Source organism: Populus euphratica, unplaced genomic scaffold, assembly GCF_000495115.2.
Source record: "Populus euphratica unplaced genomic scaffold, PopEup_1.0 scaffold5.1, whole genome shotgun sequence".
Taxonomy (NCBI): Eukaryota; Viridiplantae; Streptophyta; class Magnoliopsida; order Malpighiales; family Salicaceae; genus Populus; species Populus euphratica.
The window spans coordinates 194,961-218,306 of record NW_011499848.1 but is presented as its reverse complement, the minus strand read 5'-3'; the positions used below and the strand labels follow the sequence as shown (position 1 = coordinate 218,306).

At 35.2% G+C, this 23,346-nt stretch overlaps 4 protein-coding genes and 2 non-coding genes across 9 annotated transcripts; 4 read left to right on the top strand and 2 right to left on the bottom strand.

Moving 5' to 3' along the window:
* The first annotated feature begins 2,938 nt into the window (after window positions 1-2,938).
* On the top strand, window positions 2,939-7,960 carry LOC105111891 (glucomannan 4-beta-mannosyltransferase 2-like). The gene is made up of 9 exons (XM_011007371.1): window positions 2,939-3,734; window positions 3,878-3,976; window positions 4,220-4,472; window positions 5,659-5,769; window positions 6,104-6,240; window positions 6,344-6,457; window positions 6,561-6,760; window positions 6,838-7,047; window positions 7,351-7,960. The coding sequence occupies exons 1-9, from the start codon at window positions 3,399-3,401 to the stop codon at window positions 7,511-7,513; spliced, it is 1,623 nt and encodes a 540-aa protein (XP_011005673.1). The 5' UTR covers window positions 2,939-3,398; the 3' UTR covers window positions 7,514-7,960.
* Window positions 7,961-13,115: 5,155 nt separating this feature from the next.
* Window positions 13,116-13,187, top strand: TRNAG-UCC (transfer RNA glycine (anticodon UCC)). Its single transcript has one exon. It is a non-coding gene; the product is annotated as a tRNA-Gly (tRNA).
* A 122-nt stretch (window positions 13,188-13,309) lies between these two features.
* Window positions 13,310-13,392, bottom strand: TRNAL-UAA (transfer RNA leucine (anticodon UAA)). Its single transcript has one exon. It is a non-coding gene; the product is annotated as a tRNA-Leu (tRNA).
* A 105-nt stretch (window positions 13,393-13,497) lies between these two features.
* LOC105111870 (splicing factor U2af small subunit B-like) lies at window positions 13,498-16,082 on the top strand. 3 transcript variants are annotated; one of them, XM_011007351.1, is made up of 6 exons: window positions 13,498-13,860; window positions 13,967-14,053; window positions 14,134-14,215; window positions 14,350-14,476; window positions 14,580-15,025; window positions 15,152-16,082. In XM_011007351.1, the coding sequence occupies exons 1-5, from the start codon at window positions 13,624-13,626 to the stop codon at window positions 15,013-15,015; spliced, it is 969 nt and encodes a 322-aa protein (XP_011005653.1). In that variant the 5' UTR covers window positions 13,498-13,623; the 3' UTR covers window positions 15,016-15,025; window positions 15,152-16,082. The 3 variants fall into 3 exon arrangements, with proteins under 3 accessions (XP_011005653.1, XP_011005661.1, XP_011005647.1); XM_011007359.1 differs by having other exon boundaries at window positions 13,499-13,860; window positions 15,779-16,082; XM_011007345.1 differs by having other exon boundaries at window positions 13,499-13,860; window positions 14,580-16,082.
* Window positions 16,083-17,155: 1,073 nt separating this feature from the next.
* Window positions 17,156-19,925, bottom strand: LOC105111862 (histone deacetylase HDT1-like). Its single transcript, XM_011007333.1, has 8 exons — window positions 19,709-19,925; window positions 18,829-18,899; window positions 18,508-18,730; window positions 18,235-18,425; window positions 17,893-17,958; window positions 17,717-17,807; window positions 17,516-17,633; window positions 17,156-17,433 (listed from the first exon to the last, which is right to left on the bottom strand). Exons 1-8 carry the CDS (start codon window positions 19,728-19,730, stop codon window positions 17,373-17,375), a joined length of 843 nt encoding a protein of 280 aa, XP_011005635.1. The 5' UTR covers window positions 19,731-19,925; the 3' UTR covers window positions 17,156-17,372.
* Window positions 19,926-20,160: 235 nt separating this feature from the next.
* On the top strand, window positions 20,161-22,385 carry LOC105111848 (ubiquinol-cytochrome C reductase UQCRX/QCR9-like family protein). Of its 2 annotated transcripts, none has more exons than XM_011007322.1 (4): window positions 20,161-20,297; window positions 20,408-20,537; window positions 21,275-21,322; window positions 22,049-22,385. In XM_011007322.1, exons 2-4 carry the CDS (start codon window positions 20,418-20,420, stop codon window positions 22,094-22,096), a joined length of 216 nt encoding a protein of 71 aa, XP_011005624.1. In that variant the 5' UTR covers window positions 20,161-20,297; window positions 20,408-20,417; the 3' UTR covers window positions 22,097-22,385. The 2 variants fall into 2 exon arrangements, with proteins under 2 accessions (XP_011005624.1, XP_011005618.1); XM_011007316.1 differs by having other exon boundaries at window positions 20,164-20,297; window positions 20,391-20,537.
* Window positions 22,386-23,346: the final 961 nt, after the last annotated feature.

Here is a 23,346-nt window from a genome sequence, read left to right as displayed (position 1 = left end):
TGTCCTGAGCATAGTAAATTTTGATTAGGCTATTTCAATAATTCAAACAATCCTATATCCTGAAATGAAAAAAAAAAAACATCATTAAAAAAAAATATTCATGCATGGCAAGGGTGATGTAACGAAGACTCCACTTACACTTAATTTGAGAACTTTATATATGAAAAAGAGAGAGGAAAGTTATAATCTTGATTTAAAATTATAATTAATAATAGCTGTTTTTAGTAATTAATTTATTATATTTAATTATTTTAGATATATTTGGTAATTGATACCTTTATCAAGCAATTAATATTTTTTTTGGCCATTATAATTAAATTATTTATATTTAATTGTTTTAAATATATTTGATAACCATACCTTATGGAATATATGTGCATACCCCCCCCTCTCTCTCTTTCACACACACACACACAATTACATATATGCGTGTGTGTTTATAATGAAAAGCAACACTAGAAATTCTTAAAAATACCTTTTTATGTTGCTTTAACACTATTAAAATAAATGATGTATTTAAATTTAACTTCTAAGTCACTTATCAGTAAAAAAAAAGAAGTGAAATTTATGTACAGTGAAATTTAAATTTAATTATCTTGATGTGTTGTTTCATGTTTGTAGTCTTTTCAATCATTCTACTGGATTAAAAAATTACAGTGAAAGTGTGTCTTAGTATAAATATTCATAAATTATTAGATTTCATCACATCCAGCCAGTTATACTAGATATAATATAATATATATGGTTGGTAAATTAGATAGAGATACACACAATTCTAATACTTCACATTAGAGTGCTTTAGATTAAAATTTTAAACATTTAAATTGAATTATTGATTATGCATTTTATTATACTGGTTTTCCTATCATAAAAAAGGAATTTAGTAATGCTAATTAAAATTTTGGTTATAAACAAATAAAATTTATTGGTGAATATTTATTTATTTATTTTATATGGTGGTGTGGTTTGTTGAAAATCTATTAAATAAACTATAATTACTCGTCTAACATGAAAGTAAAAATGACTGCATTAGATGCTACTAGTTCAAAAATTGAGTGGTTTATAATTTTTTTTAATTAAAATATTATTTATTTTTAAACCAACATCATCTATATCAATACATTGTGATAACCAAGACTAATAGTAAAAAATTTAATGAAAAAAAAAAATATAACCACTAGACATAAATACATTTGACATTTAATGTCTCACATTGTTATTTGTTTGGATTTTTTCAAGTTCATAAGTAACATTGTGGGATCTACTCACTAAAAATTCAGTGTACCAATGAGTTATTCGATTGTCAAGGTAATTAGGGGGATTGAAGCCTTTAAATTCATCATCAACAGTGAAAATATTTCTTCAAATACATGGTGATTCTATGAATGAAATTCGACATGTAAAAGCAAAACATATATATATATATATATATACACTGCAAGAGGTTCCAGGTCCCAATAAAAAATTTACGAGATGTTGATAACAAAATAACAAAACTTCATTAGAGGATTCACTTAATTGGGTGTGATGGTGGGGTCTCTACTACAAGAGCTTGGGCTAATGAAACAAGATAAATATACATGAAAAAAAAAAAAACACTACATTGATAGGATTTTAAAATTACCTATATGTTGTGTATGTAATAAGTTCAAACTTTGTTCAAAAAACCCGATTCACGACATCCTAATTACTATGATTTTTCAAATTGAGATTAATTAACAATAAGGGTAGATTCAAACCCTAAAGTTACCTATCACATATTACATAATATTTTTTTATTCATTACAATAATATTTTTAAATCATGGAGGGATGTTAGAATCTTGATTCAAAATTATAATTAATGATATTTGTTTGTAGTTCTTAATTATTTTAGATATATATGGTAATTTATATCCACTAATGAAATAAGATACATGAATATGATAAAAAAGGACACAACATTGATAGAACCTTAAAACTATCTATTTATCATATGTATGTAATTAATTTAAACTTGGTCCAAAGAACCTAATTAATAGCATTCTACTTACTATAATTCTTGAAGTTGAGACTAATTAACAATAATGGTAAGTTCAAACCCTAGAGGTACATAGCACATACTACACAATAATAATTGCTTACTTTTATTTTATTAATTATAAGAATATTTTTAAATCATGCAGGATGTTAGAATCTTGATTTAAAATTATAATTAATGATATTTGTTTTTAGTTATTAATTTATTATATTTAATTAGTTTAGATCTATATGGTAATTTATTTCTTTACTCAGTAATTAATAAATCTTATTGACTTAGCTATTATGATTAAATTAATTAATTTAATCATTTTAAGTATATTTGATAACTGATACCTTATTAAGTGTGTGTTATATATAGAGTTTGTTTAAGATGGGAAGTGCATAATGCTCACCATTTCAAATTTTTAAAAATACTTTTCCATTTTACTTAATGTTTTTTTTATATATCTTCTTGTAATTTAAGAATTTTGTTATATATATTTTCTCTCAAGTTTTACTCTACTTAATTTTTTATATTTTATTAACTCAAGTGAGAAAAAAAATGATTAAAAGATTTGGAGAATTCTTGTTGCGTCCAAAAACTTAAATGAATTACTATTTCTTGAGAGAGAAATATATTGTATATAAAATTATTCTTGTGCACATGAACGTTTTATCTCTGAGAATAATTTTATTGAGTGCTACAAGCTAGGTTTCTTGTAAAACTTTACTCTTTTTCTAGATTTACTTTTACTTTTAATTAATTTCTTGATTGTCTTTAATTATTAATTTAATATTAAAAAAGGAAAGAGAATTCCTAGTTGCGTTTTTTTACTAATTCTTTTTATTTTTATTTTTTCCCTAACAGATATTACTACTTGCCAAAGGGAGATGTAAATTTATTGCCAAATAGAGCCAAATTTGACTATAAAATGACCACCTCTCTCTCTATATGAGCTGCTCTCTCTCATAAAACACAAAACCCTCTCTCTCTCTCTCTCTCTCTCTCTGCCTCTGCTCTGTTCTGTCCCTGCTTCATTTTGATCAAAGGAAACAGAAGCATTGGCTGGCACAGGTTTATGAGAGAGGAGAAGCACTGACAGGGTGGAAAGTGAAGATTTGTTGTTCATTCCTTTTAAAGGGTAAAGGAGAGAAGAAGCAGATAGTTGAACTTTGCTTTTGTAGCGTTCAACTTAGTTTCCATGTAATCATGGCTTTGTTCCAATTATAAACACCCCTCATTTCAACCACATTGTTATCAATTCCAAAAACCCATATAAGATAAAGATTTAGTTTTTCTTTTTTGTCCTCATCTTGATTGTTCTTTCTGCCAAATTAACCTATCCTCTGTTTTTCCTCTGTTTTTCTCTGCTCTTCTGGGATAGAGCAGGCAGTGAGATGGGTGAAGTTTCACAAAAAATCATGATACCTGAATCATTTCAGTTTCAGGTCTCAAGCTATGACATTTCAGGTCAGCTTAAACTCATTTGGGAGCTAATCAAAGCACCATTGATAGTTCCTTTGTTGACACTCGGAGTTTACATTTCCTTAGCCATGTCACTCATGCTCTTCATGGAAAGGGTTTACATGGGTATTGTCATCATCCTCGTTAAGCTCTTTTGGAAGAAACCAGAGAAGCGATACAAATGGGAGCCCATGCAAGATGATATAGAATCTGGCAATCTTAACTTCCCTGTTGTTCTTGTTCAAATCCCGATGTTCAACGAAAAAGAGGTCCCTAGCTCTTTCTCCGTTTTCTTTATTTTCAGCCAGTTTGTTTTGTTCCTAGTACTTTATTCCTGGGATTTGGAGCGAAGTCTTCAAAGTTCAGTGCTTTTCTTGCTTTTGGACATATAATTATTGTGTGTTCTGGACAGGTTTACAAGCTATCCATTGGTGCAGCCTCTAATCTTTCCTGGCCAGCAGATCGTCTTGTGATCCAAGTCCTAGATGATTCAACCGACCCTGCCATCAAGGTTCTCAAAAACAACAAAAGCAATCACTTTGCTTCTTTATTAGTTTTAGTCGCACGCGTGCTATTTTTGCAACTGATTACATTTTAGTGATATGTGTGTCTGTTCGATCACATTTATGTCAAGCTTATCAAATTGCTGTAGAATCTGCAAAGAAAACAAAAATTTCCGATCTGGGTTTTGCCCATGTACCCAAATGACACCCACCTTTTTTGTCTATTGAGCCATGTCTTGTTATCAATGCAGCAAATGGTAGAGCTAGAGTGTCAAAGATGGGCAAGCAAGGGCATAAACATAAGGTACCAAATCAGGGAGAACAGAACAGGTTACAAGGCTGGTGCTTTAAAGGAAGGCCTAAAGAGAAGCTATGTTAAACACTGCGAGTATGTTTGCATCTTTGATGCTGATTTCCAGCCTGAGCCTGATTTCCTTAGGCGTGCCATTCCATTCTTGGTCCACAATCCTGACGTTGCCCTTGTTCAGGCTCGTTGGAGATTTGGTAAGCTCTCTAAAAAAACCCACTAGAACACTAAGTCAATTGATTACAGTCATTAAATAGTGTTAGAATGCCTATTTTCTTAAATTTCTAACACTGTTTTTTCGAGTGTCGGTGGTCTTGTAAGTGTTAATTTCTTACATTCTTAGATTGTTTACTGGTTTGGTCTTTGTCAATTCTTCTATTGATAGAGGCCGCTTTTGCCATCCTTGCATGAGGGTGCCAGTGGTGATGTGTTAGCTGCTTTTTTTTTTTTAATTTTTAAAAAATTAATTTATTAGTGTTTTTTTATTGTTTTAATGTATTTATATTAAAAAAATAAAAAACTATTACTTTAATATATTTTTAAATAAAAAATATTTAAAAAAAATATTTACTATACTTTCATTTAGGTAAGATCGTTGGTCAATTGATCCCCTTGATATACACCTGGTGATCTATTTACCGTCCTTGACGCAGCTGTGGAACCCAAATGCACAAAAAATGAAAAATCCTGATTACTGAAATTTATTATATAATTATATATTTCCATGTTATTTCCTTCCTTGATTTTTCCAGTTTAATGCTATTAATTATTAATTTACTAAAAAACCAGTCCTCCATCCCATAAATGTCCCCAATTTAAATAAAAAAACCGGGGCCTTCCCTTTTCAAATTGAAGTTGCTCAAATTAAGAAAAAATCAATAAAATTTTCCCGTGGCATTTTAGTCACAAGAAAACAAGAACAGTCTTTTTTTTTGGTGTTTTTATATGAACAACCCGCGATGTACGGATCACATGGATATCCTTCGCTGTGGGGGCAAATTTGTCACATGGATTTCTCTCTCAACTTCTGTTCTTCTAGGCTCTAGGAGCAGCCAGTGCATCCTCTGGTCACGTGCGTTTTGCCATTTTTGAAGTGAGTCCATAGTTGTGTGGGGCCCTTCTTAAATTGCCGACACTTCTAATTTTGTATTTTTATGGTAAAAGAATAATAAAAAAAAGGATTTTTCAAAGTAACAGTTAAAAGAACAAGGTCCGTTACATTGTATAATGAAGGACACTTCTTCATGTGAAGACAGAGAAGTAAACGGCTAGCCTTAATCATAAATCATAGATTAATGATAAATTTATAAAAAACTGTTTTAATTACATGTTTAATGATGATATTAATGATTGTTGATTTTGTGGGTGGTGAAATCTTTGCAGTGAATGCAGATGAGTGCTTGTTGACAAGAATGCAAGAAATGTCTTTGGATTACCATTTCACTGTGGAGCAAGAAGTTGGGTCAGCTACTCATGCGTTCTTTGGCTTCAATGGTAAATAATAATAAAAAATTAAAATTAATCTGCCCTACTTCCGTTTTGATGACAGGGGACAGGAAGTAGCTGGACAGCTACCTTAGATGTTATACGATAGTGAGTGTAACTGTTAATGATTTAAAATGTTTCCTGAATCTAGAATTTTGACTGAGACTTGCTGGCATTTCGGTCATAAGTCATTATTAATTACCATGATTTCTTCGAAATTAAACTTGAGCTGAAAATGTTACGAGAAATTTATGAGATTTAATGTGTGTTATTGAATAACTTGTTCATACGTAATAATGATGGAAACCAAAAGATTTGAATGTGAAAATGAATGGCAATACAGGGACTGCTGGAGTATGGAGAATTGCGGCCATTAATGAGGCTGGCGGGTGGAAGGACAGAACTACAGTGGAGGACATGGATCTTGCTGTCCGAGCAAGTCTTAGGGGCTGGAAATTTGTGTACCTTGGTGACCTCCAAGTAGGTTATTTGCTATTCATAAGCACATACATTGTGTTGTTTTTAGAACAATTCATCTTGGTTTATTATCTTGTTTTTATTAATGGCTAATTTTTATTTGTAGGTCAAAAGTGAACTTCCCAGTACTTTCAAAGCTTTCCGGTTCCAGCAGCACAGGTGGTCCTGCGGTCCTGCTAATCTGTTCAGGAAAATGGTGATGGAGATTGTTAGAAATAAGGTTTGGCTCTTTTTCATGTTTTGTGACTGATCAGTACCGTGGCCAGTTTCGAATTACTATGTAGTGTGACAATTCTAATTCAAGTCCGTTTTGCATTTTTCAGAGAGTGAAGTTCTGGAAAAAAGTCTACGTGATCTATAGCTTTTTCTTCGTTAGAAAGATCATAGCTCACATGGTGACCTTCTGCTTCTACTGTGTTGTTCTCCCATTGACCATTTTGGTTCCTGAAGTTAAAGTTCCGATCTGGGGAGCTGTTTACATCCCTTCTGTCATTACCATTCTAAATTCAGTAGGAACTCCAAGGTATGGCCATCTTTATAACTTGCTCGTCTACTTGCAAGAATCAGGACAGAATTAACAACACATCCTTGAATGTGCAGGTCAATTCACTTACTGTTTTACTGGATCCTTTTCGAGAACGTTATGTCTTTGCACCGGACTAAGGCAACTCTTATCGGTCTGCTAGAAGCTGGAAGAGTCAATGAGTGGGTTGTTACAGAAAAACTAGGAAACACAGTTCAGAAAGCAGCAGATGCAAGGAAAGCAAACACCAAAGCACCCAGAAAATTCCGATTCAAATTCACCGACAGGTAATAATTCGTTGCATCACTTCCAATCCTGGTGGCAAAAACATTTTACCTGTCACGCACTATAATTAGCGTACGTACATAAATTGCGAGGTTCGTCATTGTTCTGATGGATTCAGGGCCTACATTATCTACTCCGTATTATTCAATAATTATGCAGCAGACCAAAAAGAAAAAAAATATTAGTCTTCAGTAGAGCTGGAATAGGATGCTCCTATCTTCATCGAAACAGTCCTGGTTTCGTAAATGTAGCACATGTTTTTATTCTTTTAACAGGAATTTTGTTTTCTTTTGACCTTTTAACAGACTCAACACATTGGAGCTGGGATTTGCAGCATTTCTTTTCTTGTGTGGATGCTTTGACTTTGTTAATGGAAAGAACAACTATTTCATTTACCTTTGGCTTCAAACAGTCACCTTCTTCATCACTGGAATTGGATATGTTGGTACTATTATTCCCAGCTCTTAGTTGCAGCCGCAGCAGTAGCCCTAGTGACATACAAAGGCAACAAAATCCTCTTCGTGTATGTCAAGCTGCCATTTGTGTTTTATTTTTTTCTCCTCTACAACTCAATGTATAATTACGTGGGGGGTCTGTGAGCAACATTTGATTTCAATTCCTACCATTTCATTCCATTGAAGAAAAAAAAGGGTCATTCAACATGATTGACACAAAGGTTATAGCCAATGCCTTAAGAAGAATTAGTGTGAATCACATCATATAGGATCAAGGACAAAGAAGAAGCAGAGACAGCATTAGGGCAACAGGATTGTTATTTCAATTAAATAGATTGCTTGTAGTTGTGAGATTTTGTTCTTTTTGTTTCTCCTTTGTTAGTTTTCCTTAGTTTAAGAGAATAAGTTGGTGAAATGAAATGGTGTATTTGCAGTCAAAGTTAATTTTTCCTAGCTTTCACATGCTTCCTGTCTTGTTAATCTTTACACAATACTTAGCTAACAAGACATTAGTCCAGTGGTTAAGGCCACCTGGAACGCAATACGAAAACTAATGAAGAACACAGGGCACTCCATTAGTCAATGAGTTCCAGAAAGGCCTCTGTGCTGAAACCAACATTTACTGCTGTGTATATTTGTCAATGAGTTCCAGACTCCAAGTATTCTTAAGTTTTCGCCTGATTTTGATCCTAACAAGAGGAGATAAATTGTTTGATTCTTCATTGAGGGTCTGTTTGGCACCTGTTCTGGTGATACACTTTGCTGCTTTAAGTCATAATTGAAACAGGGGCCAAAAAAAGAAAAGAAAAGAGAACTCATGAGAATTGGCATAGCATTTGTGCGCATGCCTAACGGGCCAGTTAAATTGTTGCGCAAGGTAAAGAAATCTAATTAGTTATAGTGTTGGCGTGCATTACAAGCTATTCTTGCAATAATGGTCTTGATATAAACATCCTAGGGTTACGTTTATTTTTGTGAAGCGATGGGGGTGTAGTTTATGTTTTATCGTGTGTTCGGGGGGAGTGTTTTTCAAAAAAAATTATTTTATTTTATTTTAAATTAATATAATTTTGATAATCTCGGATTATTTGGATATGTTTATATTAAAAATAAAAAAAATACTATTTTAGCATATTTTAAAATAAAAATTATTTTAAAAAGCAAATGGCATCACACTTCAAAAAACTCTCTGAATTATAGATCTGAAAGTATTTAGTTAATTAATTTATATTATAGTTTTACCTCAAATTCTTTATTAATTACCTCAAATTCTTTATTAAAAACTTGGCTAAAAGAAATCATAATTTGAAATTTATTTTACTCGAAAGTTAAACATACACTAAGCTCTTTCCAGGTGTCCTCCTCGCGTCTGGAAAATGTTGATTTACAATCATCTTCCTTAATCATTCTTAATTCTTTCTTTTTCTTCAGGAGGTAGACATGCCATATGGATGCTTTCCATGCCTGGTGCCAGTCATTTGTTGCTTGTGACAAGAATTATTTCTCACAATCCATCCAATCTAGAGTCATGTTCCTTGCCACTTGCTTTATTTGAAATTGTTTTTTCATTTGCAAGGTTAATTTTGCTTTAAGGAACCACCCTCCAAATGATCAGACCTGAAAGATGCTTCATGCTGGTCTCTTTCTTCTACTAGAAGTGTCGATATTATGCGTGTTAAATCCTTCGGCACTTGAACCAATGAAAGCATAGGGAGGGAGCACAATAATTGTCTGCAATGGAGAAAACAATTATAATATTTAATATTTTAACTGCTTTCTGATCAGAAACCAGAGGATTACTGTAATTTATATGCAAACCACAAACAATATAAAAATGAGATTTGAGAGCAATAAGGGAAACTTCCAAAGCAAGTTGTTCTCAGAGCTTTTTCGTGAGAAAACAATGTGCTCGGATCATTACTCCCTTTGGCCATCACCACCCTTTTCTTTATGTTCTTCTATGATTTTGGGGGTGAAACTACTTAAATATATAGGAGAAATCATTTTAAAAAAACTTCAATTCTAAGCTTTTTTCAACTAGATGAATGCCTCATCACTGGCCATTTCCTGCCCCATTTATTTGGATTTGCATGGAATGGAGTATGCTCAATCTTGTTCGTCGAGGAAGGGTCATGGTGTGTTTAAGATTTATGCCTCTTCTGCTACATTTTCACAATTATTTGACATATAAATATTTATTTTCGTTAAAAAAACAATCATTTGACAGTTGACACTGCGTGGAAATATTACCAGATCTTAGATGGTCATGGCATGGCAAAGACTAACCAATGCAAACCAATGAATTGAGTTAAGCTGCCATCAAAACTGCTAATATCCTAACAGTTCAGAACCTGTCCCTACCAACATCAAAGGGATAAAAATGCCCACACACAGAAACACAACACACGTTGGATTGGCAGTATAAATGTGAAACCAGCCTCCTTTTTTTTGCTGATAACTAGCAGCCAATCGTATCGGGCCATCTTCCTTTCCAATTATTGTGTGAAAAAATCATGTATTTGATTGAGACATGTAGTGGCTAGCTAAAGAAGTGCCCTTTTCAATTGGTATAATAACAAAGAAAAGTTTAGAAAGTAATGGTACAAAACGATAATTCTTCGCATGATAGTTGTCTGCCCAAGAAAAAGCAAGCCTTGAAGACTAGGGATTGAATGATTACTCAAGAGGGCAGTCAGGAATATAGCTAGTTCTCTCGTAAATGACAAGAAAATTACATAAACAAAGTGACGTGCTCAAAGTCTATTCCATGTTAACAGATCTAGGATCGTTTGTTTATGTGGTGTGATTTGCTTTTAACTATAATTTATGATGTTTTTTTCAAAAACTACCACAGTAGTACCACACACCAAGTAATTTCCAGACAACCATTTCAATTGTCGAGTTCCATAGCTTAATTTGAACTTCACCTATGCCATGCTGCATCATATTCTACTTGGCCCTCTATAATACTGAATACAATATTGAGCTCTGGTCTTCATAGCGTTTTAAATTCCCACCTGCTGTTTATGGGGTCTGAGCCTAAATCCCTTCTCACTTAAGTCTCTTTTCTCCTGCAACGGAATTAAAAATTAGCCACTGAAAAAAAAAAAACAATATAGAAAGGGGTAATCCTTCTCTCTTAAAGACATTATAGCACATGGCAGTGCCGAAAAGATTACTCGATTATGCTTAGCTTGCCGAAGGAAGTAACATGGTTCCTTAAAGTTAGAACTACTGTGTGTTTTAATATCAACACCAAACTACGATAACCTAATGTCTGGCTGCTAAATCAATGCCGAATCGGCGAAATTTCCTCCATGTGTCACATGCACTCTGCCTCTCTTCTTTCACTGTAGCATAAGCCATTATATCTCACCACTGTAACAAGTGATTATAAATTGTCAACTTTCTATCTGTCTAAATTCTTTGATTGTTCTTCAATCATGTTACACTAAAGTTGTTAAGGATCTAGAAACAACTTTCACATGTCCTGCCATTGTCAGTCACACAAACATCCACGAGATTTAAGAGATTATAAATCCGTTAGTTGAAATGTCATCTCATTTGGTTGTCTCTGTGTGCCATGGCCATTTGAAGCTTAGCGCTGGATAGAGGGTGCTTGAAAATATAATTATATTTTTTAAAAATTATTTTTAAAATGCGAAAATAAACTAAATCAAAATGAGAGACTAGGCCCCATTTTTCTGCTAAATGGGGTCAGCTCTCTTTTAGGCCAAAATATTCTCAAGCATCTTGTTCATACTCTATATATGAGCAATCAATTTCTTGTTTACCCACCTGTGTTGTTTCTTCTTCCTCGATCCAATTTGCGTTAACATTACTGAGTCCAATTGGCGGTTGCAGTAAACGGTCGGAGGCGCTGGGAGTTTTCAGAAGACAGAAGAGGTCTCCTACCATACTGTAATCCCACAAAGGCCCTGAACTACAGTAAAGTACCGCAGTCTCTGCAGATCCATATCTAATACGTACTGTATAGAAGGCCCATTTTTTATATGAATATGATGAATAAAAATAAGATTTTTAATTAGAAAATCCATATTTAACATGCAGTACGATTGAGATAAAGCCGTCATGGACTCAAAGTCCAGAACATAACGCGGGAATTATGATACAGAAAAAAAAACCCTTGAAAAAAAAGACAATGGTGACAAAACAGCCCAAAGACTCAATGACATTGGCGCCGGTGGATGGATCCATTAAGAAATTCATGCATCAACTGTCAATCGATCCAAATTGAAGGTAATGCATTTTTTTTTTTAATCTCTCCACGTGAGGACCTTTTTTTTTTATCCGATTGGGTAAAACATCACCTGAATTAAAGTTATTAAAAATATATTTTTAACACAACACAAAAAATCTAATGTAAACTTGATTTATAAATAATTTGTTGATATACTAAGATGGTTACACCTAGCTTATAAAACTACAAAAAATAAGGACTACAATAACTCTGGTCTAGAATTTAAATTGTGTACAAGGAATAAAATTTTTCACAGTTGTCTAAAAAAAAATCGGAGAGCAATAATTCAATTCTAATTATAGTTAGATTGTATTTTTGAAAAGGTAGGGAAAAAATGAAAAAGATATTATGTAGTATTAATATATAATATTGTCTTTATCTTTTTAAACACTCATTTTTTACCATCATTTTTTAATTCTAAAAACCAAGTACTTTATAAACTCACAGTGGCTAGAAAAAAAGATATGGTCGATGATGAAAAAAATAAGATTATTAGTAGTGGTTGATTGTTGAATAACTAAAAAAAAAAAAAGACTAGAATAAATGTTGTCTAGGTGATTGGTGTTAATATGGAAGGCTAGATTTTGGAGGTGAGAATTTGGTGCGGTATATACACTTTAGTGAAACTATAAAATTGGTTTCAAAATCATGATTTTATCTGATTTTACATGATTTTATTAATTTTAGTTTGATTTTAACAATTTTCAAGTTTTTAAAACGATTTCATACCTTTAACTTGTATTAACTTATAAATTTATATAATTTTATAAATTAACTCGTGATTTTAAAAATCTTAACTTAAATTAATAAGACTGATGATTTTTGGAACATGGAACCCATGCTTCATGTCTATTTATTTACTAAATGGCTTCATCACTTTAACTATAGTTGGATCTCTTGAGCTTTAAAGACTGGATGAGGTTATTAAGTCCATACTTGAAGAGCTGATTTTAAAAATAATATTTTAAAATTAAAATTAAAATTATTATTATTTTAATATGTTTTTAAATAAAAATATATTTTAAGAAATAAATATTATTATATTTCTAAATACTCCTAAAAAATAATAAATTTTAAGAAAAGCAAGAAAATTAATCCGCATGGTGTAATTTTAGATAGTTTTGAGGGTGAGATGGCCTGACATTCTTTTCTTCTCGAGATCAATCGTTTATGTTGAAGAAAATAACCTAAAAAATTGAACGAAGGAAGTTTCATCCTCCAACGAGTGAATGAATTAATAGTTTTTTGGTCCGATCACCGATCTACACCAGATTTAGTGAAAAATGGCAATTATATTTACATGTTATGAAATCGACACTGATGATATCTCAAACGATGCGCTTCCACTCAACGTGCGTTTGTAGTCCAACGGTTAGGATAATTGCCTTCCAAGCAATAGACCCGGGTTCGACTCCCGGAAGACGCAGTCTTTCAAAACATGCGTTAGACCCGGGTTCGACTCCCGGCAGACGCAGTCTTTTAAACATGCGTATTACTCATTTTGCTTTAATTAAAATGCCAGCAAAAGAGAAAATAAAATAACCAAATTGCTGGCTGTGGGGTTCGAACCCACGCGTGCTTATGCACAGAAGATCTTAAGTCTTCCCCCTTAACCTCTCGGGCAAACCAGCCACATTTAATGCTGTGCACAGTAAAGTATTATTTAATTACTTTCATATTGATATTTCCTCCGAAACATCCAGAATATTGAAGATAAACGCTACGGTCAAAAACTTAAAATCCCTAACGCCACGCAGCAGCATTTCTCCTCTGACAGATAAACAAGAAAACGCAAACAAAAGAACCCGAATTGAATTCATTAAGAAAGAAGCACACACGGAGAGAGAATTTCCGGCGAATCAATGGCGGAGCACTTGGCGTCGATATTCGGAACAGAGAAAGACAGAGTGAACTGTCCGTTTTACTTCAAGATCGGAGCGTGTAGACACGGTGATCGATGTTCTCGTCTCCACACCAAACCAAGCGTCAGCCCTACGCTTCTTTTATCAAACATGTACCAGCGCCCTGATATGATTACTCCTGGTGTTGACGCCCAGGGTAACCCTATCGATCCTCGCAAGATCCAGCAACACTTCGAGGTAATTACGACTCCTTTAATTTATTTATTTTGTACTTGAGTTTTGAGGAATTAAGTGTTTGAAATAAAATCAAGAATTTGAAAGTTCCAATCTTAATCAATTACAGGAATTTTATGAGGATTTATTTGAGGAGCTAAGAAAATACGGGGAAATTGAGAGCCTGAATGTCTGTGACAATCTTGCTGACCACATGGTATGTTTCCTTGAACTGGAAAGGACAATTTCGTATTTCTGCTTGGATATTTCAGGAATCATTTTTATGTGCTTCCATAGGTCGGTAATGTTTATGTTCAGTTTAGAGAGGAAGAGCACGCTTCGAATGCGCTTAAGAATTTGACTGGGAGGTTTTATGCCGGTCAGATTCTGCTTCTCTTTTCTGTTATTTTTATGCTCATATTTCACTTTTACATATGATTTTTTTTTTTTTTTGTATTCCCAAGTTAATTGCGTGTAATTACATTTTGTTGATGTGATTGTCAATGGGTGCAGGTCGTCCTATTATTGTGGATTTCTCGCCTGTGACTGATTTCCGAGAAGCCACGTGTAGGCAATATGAGGAGAATGCATGTAATCGTGGCGGGTACTGCAATTTTATGCACCTTAAAAGAATCGGCAGGTAATGATTGATGTTTATTTTTTTGTTTTGTTTGAGGTGTCTGAATGCATGGAATTGTTTTGGGTTTGTGTTTATTTTACTGTCTTATTTTGTTTGATTTTAGGGAGTTGAGGCGTCAGTTATTTGGGAGTTACCGACAAAGGCGTAGCCACAGCCGAAGCAGGAGCAGGAGCCCCTATAGACATCGGAGCCATGAAGAGCATTCGCATAGTGGGCATGGTTCTGGTCGCAGATATGATGATCGGGAGCACTATTATGAAAGTCGGAGCAGGAGGCATAGGAGTACAAGCCCTGGACATCGGAAGGGACGAAGTAGAAGCCCTGGGGGTAGGCGTAAACGAAGCCCAGTTAGGGAAGGCAGTGAGGAGAGGCGTGCTAAAATTGCACAATGGAATAGGGAAAGGGAGCAGCAGGAAGAAACAGCCAATAATAATGTCAATGCTGACAGCAGCAACAATGACAAAGGGCAAATGCAAAATGGCAGTGGTCAAAAATATCAGCAGAACATATCACCGCAGCAAGGAGAATATGCATACTGATCTCCTTTAGGTGCCTGGCTTGTTTTCTCTCTACTCTAATCATTTTCATATTCCACCTGCTCAATTAGGATGTTCCTTTCCAGCGAAGGACCGAACATTGAATAAATATAGCTTACAGCCCGTTTCTACTGTGCAGGGGGTGTGCAGGTTCACAATTGTCATATGGAATTTTTTTTTCTTTATCTATTAGTTGCATCCACTCTGCTTGACTGTGCACTTCATTGCATGACGGGCTTGAATGTTTTTGACTCTCAATTCCATCTGGATTCTTAAAATCGACATTGAAAAGATTTCAATAACAGAATTATTCATTCCAACTTTCCCTTTGTGCCAGGTGTCTATAGTGATGAAATGTTTTGCAAATTTTGTTGTCCACTCAGAATTCTTGGGTAATCCACCAGATTTATTGTTAACAAGTAACTAGTAATGGTCTGTACTATAGGCTAATGCCATGGCTGGTGTGGTTTTCTTATCAAAACTAGAAATTTAAACTTAGAACTGTTTTGCTGCATTTGAAGTTTGTGTTCTCAGTGTGTGTATGCAATACAGTCCAGGATTCTGACTACAGCATATTCAGGCTAGCGCACCATCAAATTTCACGGTTCTATGTTGGGTTTTGCTTCTTGAACTCTCCTTTCCCATTTTTATTTTAGCAAAATAAAGTGATCTCAACATCTTTATGAGTTTTGCAGGTTCAGGTATCCCTGCTTCATCGAGACAAGCCACTATTTTAACTGCAGCTTACCATGAAATTTCTGTACAGGTCATCGGGTGCAATATCAGAGGATTGGTTTTACAGGATTTGTCAGGCTGCTGTTCAAAAGCATCCAGGAGCAGATTGATTGTATAACGGCTCATTAAGTCATTTAGCATTATTAGTGATACGACTGCCATGTTGTGACAGCCCCTGCTTGTTTCCCTGCCTCTTGCCATGTTAGACAATTTGATATTTTGACATAAATGGCTTGTGCAATATGTGGACAAGGTAATCTCCCTCTTTTCCAGGGAGTTTTAATTTGTTGTGAACGTAGCTGGTTAGTTATTACCATGCGAAATGCTGTCGATTACCTCATATTGCCACTTTCTTCATATCCTTGCCATATTTGGATGGGTTGTTTGTATTTTGTTTGGCAATGGATTAATTATGTAATATGTACCGCGGATTCTTTATTTTGGATGCCAGAAAAGACAGCTAAGTGTGTTGTAAAGTAAAAATCTAATTTCTGGTTCTTTCTTTTGTTTCAACTGCGAAATGCAGAAGGGCCAAAATGAATTGTGGAAGGGAGCTTTTCCTTGAATTTTCCCCTTCATTTTAGCATGCCTTAAGATAAGCTAGGGGAGCTGGCGTCAACGGATGGAACTCGCGCCCTGTGATGCTTTCACCGGGAGGGCATTTAAACTTTAAAGCCCCCGGGGCTATTCCAGTCCCCGCAGCGGCGAAAACACGGTTTTTTTTTTAGGGGAGCTGGCGTCAACGGATGGAACTCGAGCCCTGTGATCACAGGGGACGACATTTAAACTTCAAAGCCCTCGGGGCAATTCCAGTCCCCGCGGCGGCGAAAACACGGTTTTTTCTGATGACTAGAATGGACATGCGGAAAAGATGTTACAAAACCTTTTATTTCTTTACGAAACAGGTCACCCTTGCGCGGAAAAAACACATTTAGGGCCAAAATGAATTGTGGAAGGGAGCTTTTCCTTGAATTTCCCCCTTCATTTTAGCATGCCTTAAGACAAGCTAGGGGAGCTGGCGTCAACGGATGGAACTCGCGCCCTGTGATGCTTTCACCGGGAGGGCATTTAAACTTTAAAGCCCCCGGGGCTATTCCAGTCCCCGCAGCGGCGAAAACACGGTTTTTTTTTTTGATGACTAGAATGGACATGCGGAAAAGATGATGTTACAAAACCTTTTATTTTTTTACGAAACAGGTCATCCTTGCGTGTAAAAAACACATTCAAAAATCAGTCATCTTTTAAACAGGTCACCATTGCGTGGACATAACTTGCACGCTTGTAGAGGAGCTTTAGAGATTAGGGGACGTTCAAGTTTCCAATCTGTGCCTTCCGGAATAGTGCTCCCTCATGAGCGCCTCAACAACAAGATGTTTACAGCATGCTTGAATTTCTAAAATGATTTTAAGAGCAAACAAAACAACATAGGAATTGTAATCTGAACAGAACCATGTAGTGGTCAAACATCGCAACGGTTTCCATAAACTCAAAATGGCAATGCATCCGACAGACATTTCTTTAAATGTAGACCTCTAACAACATTACAGACGAGTTGCTAACATAAACCTCTCATTTACTCCAGAGATGAGTGCCAAAACCCTGATGGTGCTTTAAATATAGGTAATTCACTTGCCACCATGCTTGGCTTGTGAGTGCGACTTCAGAGCACCATCAGAGCCAAATGACCTGAGTAAGAAATATAAGCAGTCAGTCGGTCTAGATGTCGCCAGTGGGACTTCTTTATCTAGAATGTTGCAGAAGCACCTACCTTTCACAGGATTTGCAGGAGAAATTGCCACCGGATTTTGGGGTCTTGGGGTTGTTGCCATTTGATGGAGCTTTTCCCTTTGCAGGGTGGGGAGTTACTTGCCCAGCCTTCCCACCATCTTTGATCAAGACACAACAAAGAAAATCATTCACACCACCCATGCTTCAGAAGAGTTGATAGAACAAGAAGACTAAAAAATACCTGTCTTCTGAGGGGTAGCTGTTTTAGCTTTCTTTGAGGACACTGGTGTCTTTATTGCAGAGTCATTGGTCCTCTTCTTGCTTTGCTCAGCCTTCACAACAGAGTAAATTAAAAACATGGTAAGAAAACTGGGTATCACATTTCATCTAAATTGCAAATCAACCGAGAACTGATACCTTCTTAGGAGTCTCTTCATCTTCACTATCGGATTCATCATCCAAATCTTCTTCAATAGACATACCCTGCAACAAACTTGATCAATGATTCAGAAACCAGAAGATAGGGGAATAAAGAAGAAAAGACAGAAGATGCCATATTATATCATTCTATTGGAGGATAATTAGGTTACTTGAACAAACATTAATGCAGAAACAACCAAACAATTCCTTCCAGAAATGACAACATACATATACGTAATCAACCTGGGAAAAGCTTCATCATGCTAGTTTCCTGTTTTATGGGAACAAGATATATAATAAGATTCATGTCATTTTGTTACAAGAAGGAGATGTCTCAACCTCGGATCCATCGTCTGAATCATCCTCATCAGAATCGTCATCAGAATCATCCTCGTCGGATTCATCATCTTTGCTCGGCGCTACAGGATTAGCCTTTGGTTTTTCAGGCTTTGCAGCTTTATCTGTACCAGTAGCAAACTTCACATTCTCCACTTTCTCAAATGGGATTTCATCTCCATCATCAGAGAAATCTGAATGCATAAATAAGCTCAGCAAATTTTGCAAAATAAAGTTAGAAATGGCATATTGCAACTAGCATATATCAGGACTCACCAGAATCATCATTTTCAGGAATAGCAGCTTGGTAGCCACAGAAGAAAACACTCCCATTTTTCCAGTTGTGAGAGAGCTCGAACTCTCTCTCAAAAACTAAATCAAAGGACAATTGAGGGATCTTATCAGGAGATAGGGTTCCCAACACAAGCTTCTTTTCATCGAACTTTAGGAAAAGAGGAACTGATTCGTTTCCTTTCTTTGAAGACTCACCAAGGGCTGCCTGAGGAACAAAAGGCCATATAAACATTTAGTCAGACAAAAAACCTAACATCAGAAAAGACAGCACCAGTTTAATACTTCAATTATGATAAATCTAACCTGAGAAAGATGTATCATATAGAAATCTTTAGGTTCCACTTTAAGAGGCTCACCAGCCTTGACTTCAACACCTAATAAAATAATCAAAATTATGGAGCATCAGTAAAACAAAAATAACACCAATGCTAACCACCAATTACATAACAACTAACACTTAAATAGAAACAAGAATTCCTATTAGATGTACAAGCATGCACTAAACACGCCACACCACGCATTTAAAAAATAAAACCCACTTGCATAAGATGTTATTACTTATGCTAGTAATTATCGTGGTTCATCAAAGCACACAATTAAGGCAATTAGAGAAAATCCAACAAAAATGGAATAATCTGACAAGCAATCTAACTCCAACCCATTCTGAAACTCACAAAGCAAAAAACCTAGTACGAAAATAATGATAACAGTAAGAGCTAAACCATAGTTATTAGCTACACAAACACTAATAGCATTATGCTTGTCTTTCCTCTTCCTTAGTTTCCTTCTATTACCATACCACACACACAAACACATTCAGAAATGTATCTGTTTACAAAAACAAAATCACACCCCTTCAAGCTACAAAACAGAAAAAAAAACAAAACCATACAGAAAATACACGTCCAAGATAACCTAACTCCATACAGAACAGTCCATAAAAAAACATTGGAAAAAAAAGCTCTAAACAACGACATAAAGGAACACGGAAGGAAAAGGAATAAACAACCGCTGACATAATACATAAGAAGGGGATGTAAATATTTAGAATAAAATCAGGAAAAAGAACATTAAAAACACTTAAACATTAAACTAGTCAAAGTACAGAATCAAAGAGAGTGAAAGCTGAAAAAAAATGGAACTATCTTAATTCTAATAACAAGAAGAGTAAGGAGCTGCTTACCCCAGAACTCCATGGACGACATGTTTAATGAGAGGAGAGGGTTTAAAGGGTTTTGGGCTTTGAAATTGAGAGAGGCTCTGGGTGGGAGCTATGAGAATGAAAGAGGCGGAGACGAGGAAGGGTTTAAAGGGTTTTTATATGTAGCTTGCCGCGAGGAAGGAGTTAGGGTTTTTCAAGAGAAAAGTGGGGGAAAGAAAAGTGCGTTTCAGCTGCCTCTGTTAGGTTTGTCGGTTGAAGGGCAAGTTCATAGGCTTTATTCCGGCCCACTGTTCACTTTCTAATCTACAGTTGGTCCATATAAATCTTGGTGGAAAACACGACGTCGTAGACAGTATAGCAGCACAACCAGGCCAATTTCATAGGCTTTGTTAAGGCCCATGATTTACATGATTACTTTCTAATCTACTTTCGCCCCATATAAATGTCGATAGCCGAAACGACTTCGCAGACTGTATAACAGCACCACCAGGCCCATCTTTGATTAATTAATCTCGTTTCCTCCTCCTTCACCTCTTCCTCATTTCTCCGACTCAGCCGTCAAAGTCGAACGTGGGTGCTGCTGACTCTCCCGATTTAGTTTTTTTCTGAGGTATTAATAATATGTTTTTTCATATATCCGATCATTTGTTTAATTTTATTTATTTGCGGAGTAAATTGGAATTTTGTGATTTGGCCTAAAAAGTGAGTGGATCTTGAAAGAGGAAAAGAGATGGATTACACAGCACGGAGAAATGGAGGAGGCGTGTTCGAAGGTCTCTACAAGTTGATTATGCGCCGTAACTCCATCTACGTTACCTTCGTCATCGCCGGCGCTTTTGCCGGTGAGCGGGTAAGCTTTTTCATTTTAAGTTTTCTTTTTTATGTTTGATTGCTTATAAATTATTTGAAGAATTTATTATAATTATTCTTAGACTTAATAAACAGACAGATGTCTAGGCTTATCCGAGCATTTCGATTCAAATAAATTCTTTCTAATTGTTGGGGGAATTCGTGAAATAGAAATCGATGAGTAATGTTATTAGAATTCTGTTTCTCAGGATTATAGGAAGCAACGACTCAAAAACTGAATATTTGTTGAAGTTGGAAACTTTTTTTTTTTCCTAGTAGGATTCGCATGTTGCATCTTTTATATCTTTCGGGGTAGCCAGCCAATCTATAGAGAATACAAACGAGTTTCTATTTGCTGTAGAGCTTATTGACGATTGGATCTGGAAATGAAACGAAAGAAAGAAGAGTGGTGATGGTTGACTCCCTCTAACTGAGATATTAAGTTTTATATAACAAACTTGTAATCTAATGAGGTGGGAAATTTTGTTTTCATCTTTTGAATACGTGAGGGGCTCATCTACTTGAGTTGCACTTATTGATGCTTTTAAAAAATTTCTTTGTTGATTATCAGGCTAAAGCAACAAAAAAGAATTTCCAACATAATCAATTTAAGCGTTGCTTACCTGTAAAGTGAATACTTATGCTTAATCAATTTCTTCAAATGGCTGACTTATTTTTTGTGATTGTTTTTAGTTGAATGTGCTTTTTTATCCTGGTTAATCTTGTGGATACGTGCAGGCTGTGGATTATGGAGTTCGTAAACTATGGGAGCACAACAATGTTGGGGTATTATATCAGCTATGATGTGCTTGTATATTTGTTTAGTTTGCGCACATACACAAATGCAGTTATTACTTTACCATTCTAGTGAACAGCATAAACTGCTCCTATCTATTCTTTTATATAATAATATCAAATGCAAAGTCAATCAATAGATATCTACATATATATAGAATTTTGTGTTTCTTTCTTTTCTAGCCAAGGTAGTGTCTCTTGCAGTCAATAGTTAAGATGGGATGTTTATGATCTTAGTATGATCAATCTAACTGTTATAACAAAGTCACATTCATTTCCTTGTGGATTAGTTGGAAATGTTTTGGAACAATGCATCTGATAAGTCTTGATGCAAGAGATATTTGGAGTGATGACAAGAGCCAGATTTTAAGGAAATCATGGTTGATTTTTCCTTTGAAATCTATGATTATGTGGTTATAATATTGACCCTTTGTTTCATCCAAAACAATTCTCCTCGTTATACTAATATGATTTTTGGCTGTCCTGCTACGCCATATTCAGTTAAGTAGTATCAGTTGTTGCTTCTGCTTCAGTCTCAGAATCTGAGAGTACATTCTGTAAATGCTCTTAGTTAATGAATTGGTTTCTCTCCATTTGAACCCCTTGAAGAGCCAAACTCAAATGTTACTGCTCAATTTAAGTTTGTCATGAACGTTATTTTCATTATCTGTTGGGTTGGTTCCTTGAACCCCATTGACATGTTTCATTTTACTGCAGAAACGTTATGAGGACATTCCAGTTTTGGGGCAAAGGCCATCAGAATGAGTTTCTTAGTTCTTCTAGCCATTTTGAAGTTTTCCATATTGAGGATTCAGAGCAAGCATTTACGCTGCAGTAAGCAATTTTAATTGTTCCAATAAATCTAATTTGTTTGGATGCACCATTATTGTATTCAACAATGGTTTCCTTTGATTCTTTCTGGGATTTGTTGACTGGGTACAAATTGTGGATGACTACAATGATTTGACTGGGAACATGTGTTTTTGAGTCTGCTTGAATTTCTAGTCAAGTCATGTTCTGCATTTTGCTATATACAACGTTTTGTTGTGAACTGGATCATTTTGCAAGCCTAGAAACTTAAAAAACTTGAGGATAGGCAACTGATGCTAAGAAAAAGAAATAAGCACTAGAAAAGGACGGAAGTGTCATTAAGTAATGAGGGGATGCTCACTAATTGTTTAACAAAGTGACCAGGAAAAAGTAATAACAGGTATAAATCAATAACAACTCGAGTTGGCAGCAGTAATGTAATAAACAGCAAATGTAGTCAAAGAGGCAAAGGCACAAACCATCTTGTTGATATAGAGGATCAAGAGAAATATCGACGGCATTGCTTAGAAAAGTGGAAGGGAAGGCTTTTAGAACAAGATTTATTGAATTTTGGTAATTTTAACGTTGAAAGATAGGCCACAGGGTGGGTTTTGCCTTTGATCATGAACCGGAGTCCATCACGTTTCCTCAAATTTCCATTAGACAGAGTGCTGCCTCTTCAGATTCCCAGTGTTACGAACTCTGGGATTGGTTCTTAGGCGTTGAAGGCCCTACGATCCTTTTGTTGATCCGGAGATCCTGCACGCCCAGTTAGTTCATTAGAAAGCAGCACAAGGCAAGGTTTTTTAACATCGAAAATATGTTCCCTGTAGTAGGGATTAACTGTCTCTGACATACCAAAAAAGGAGAGTGATTTTAGCCCCGAACCCAGTCCTGGTATTTCGATCCATCCTCTGCGAACAAAACAACACTGATGCATCCTCAACACAAACAAGTTAAAACAGTTTATAAGAGTTTTGTTTTGTTTTGTTTAATTTTATTGCATGATATACTCGAGTTTCCAATCAAGAATTATTTCCAGTTTTACGAGAGAAACAAACCAATAACCTTTCACAACCATTAACAATTAAAGCTACACTAAAATAGTCAAATATGATGTTTTTCGAAAACTAATAATAACAGCTCAAATCCCAGCACACAACAATGTGTAGGGCAATAGGTTATGTCCGAAAAACTTTTTTATG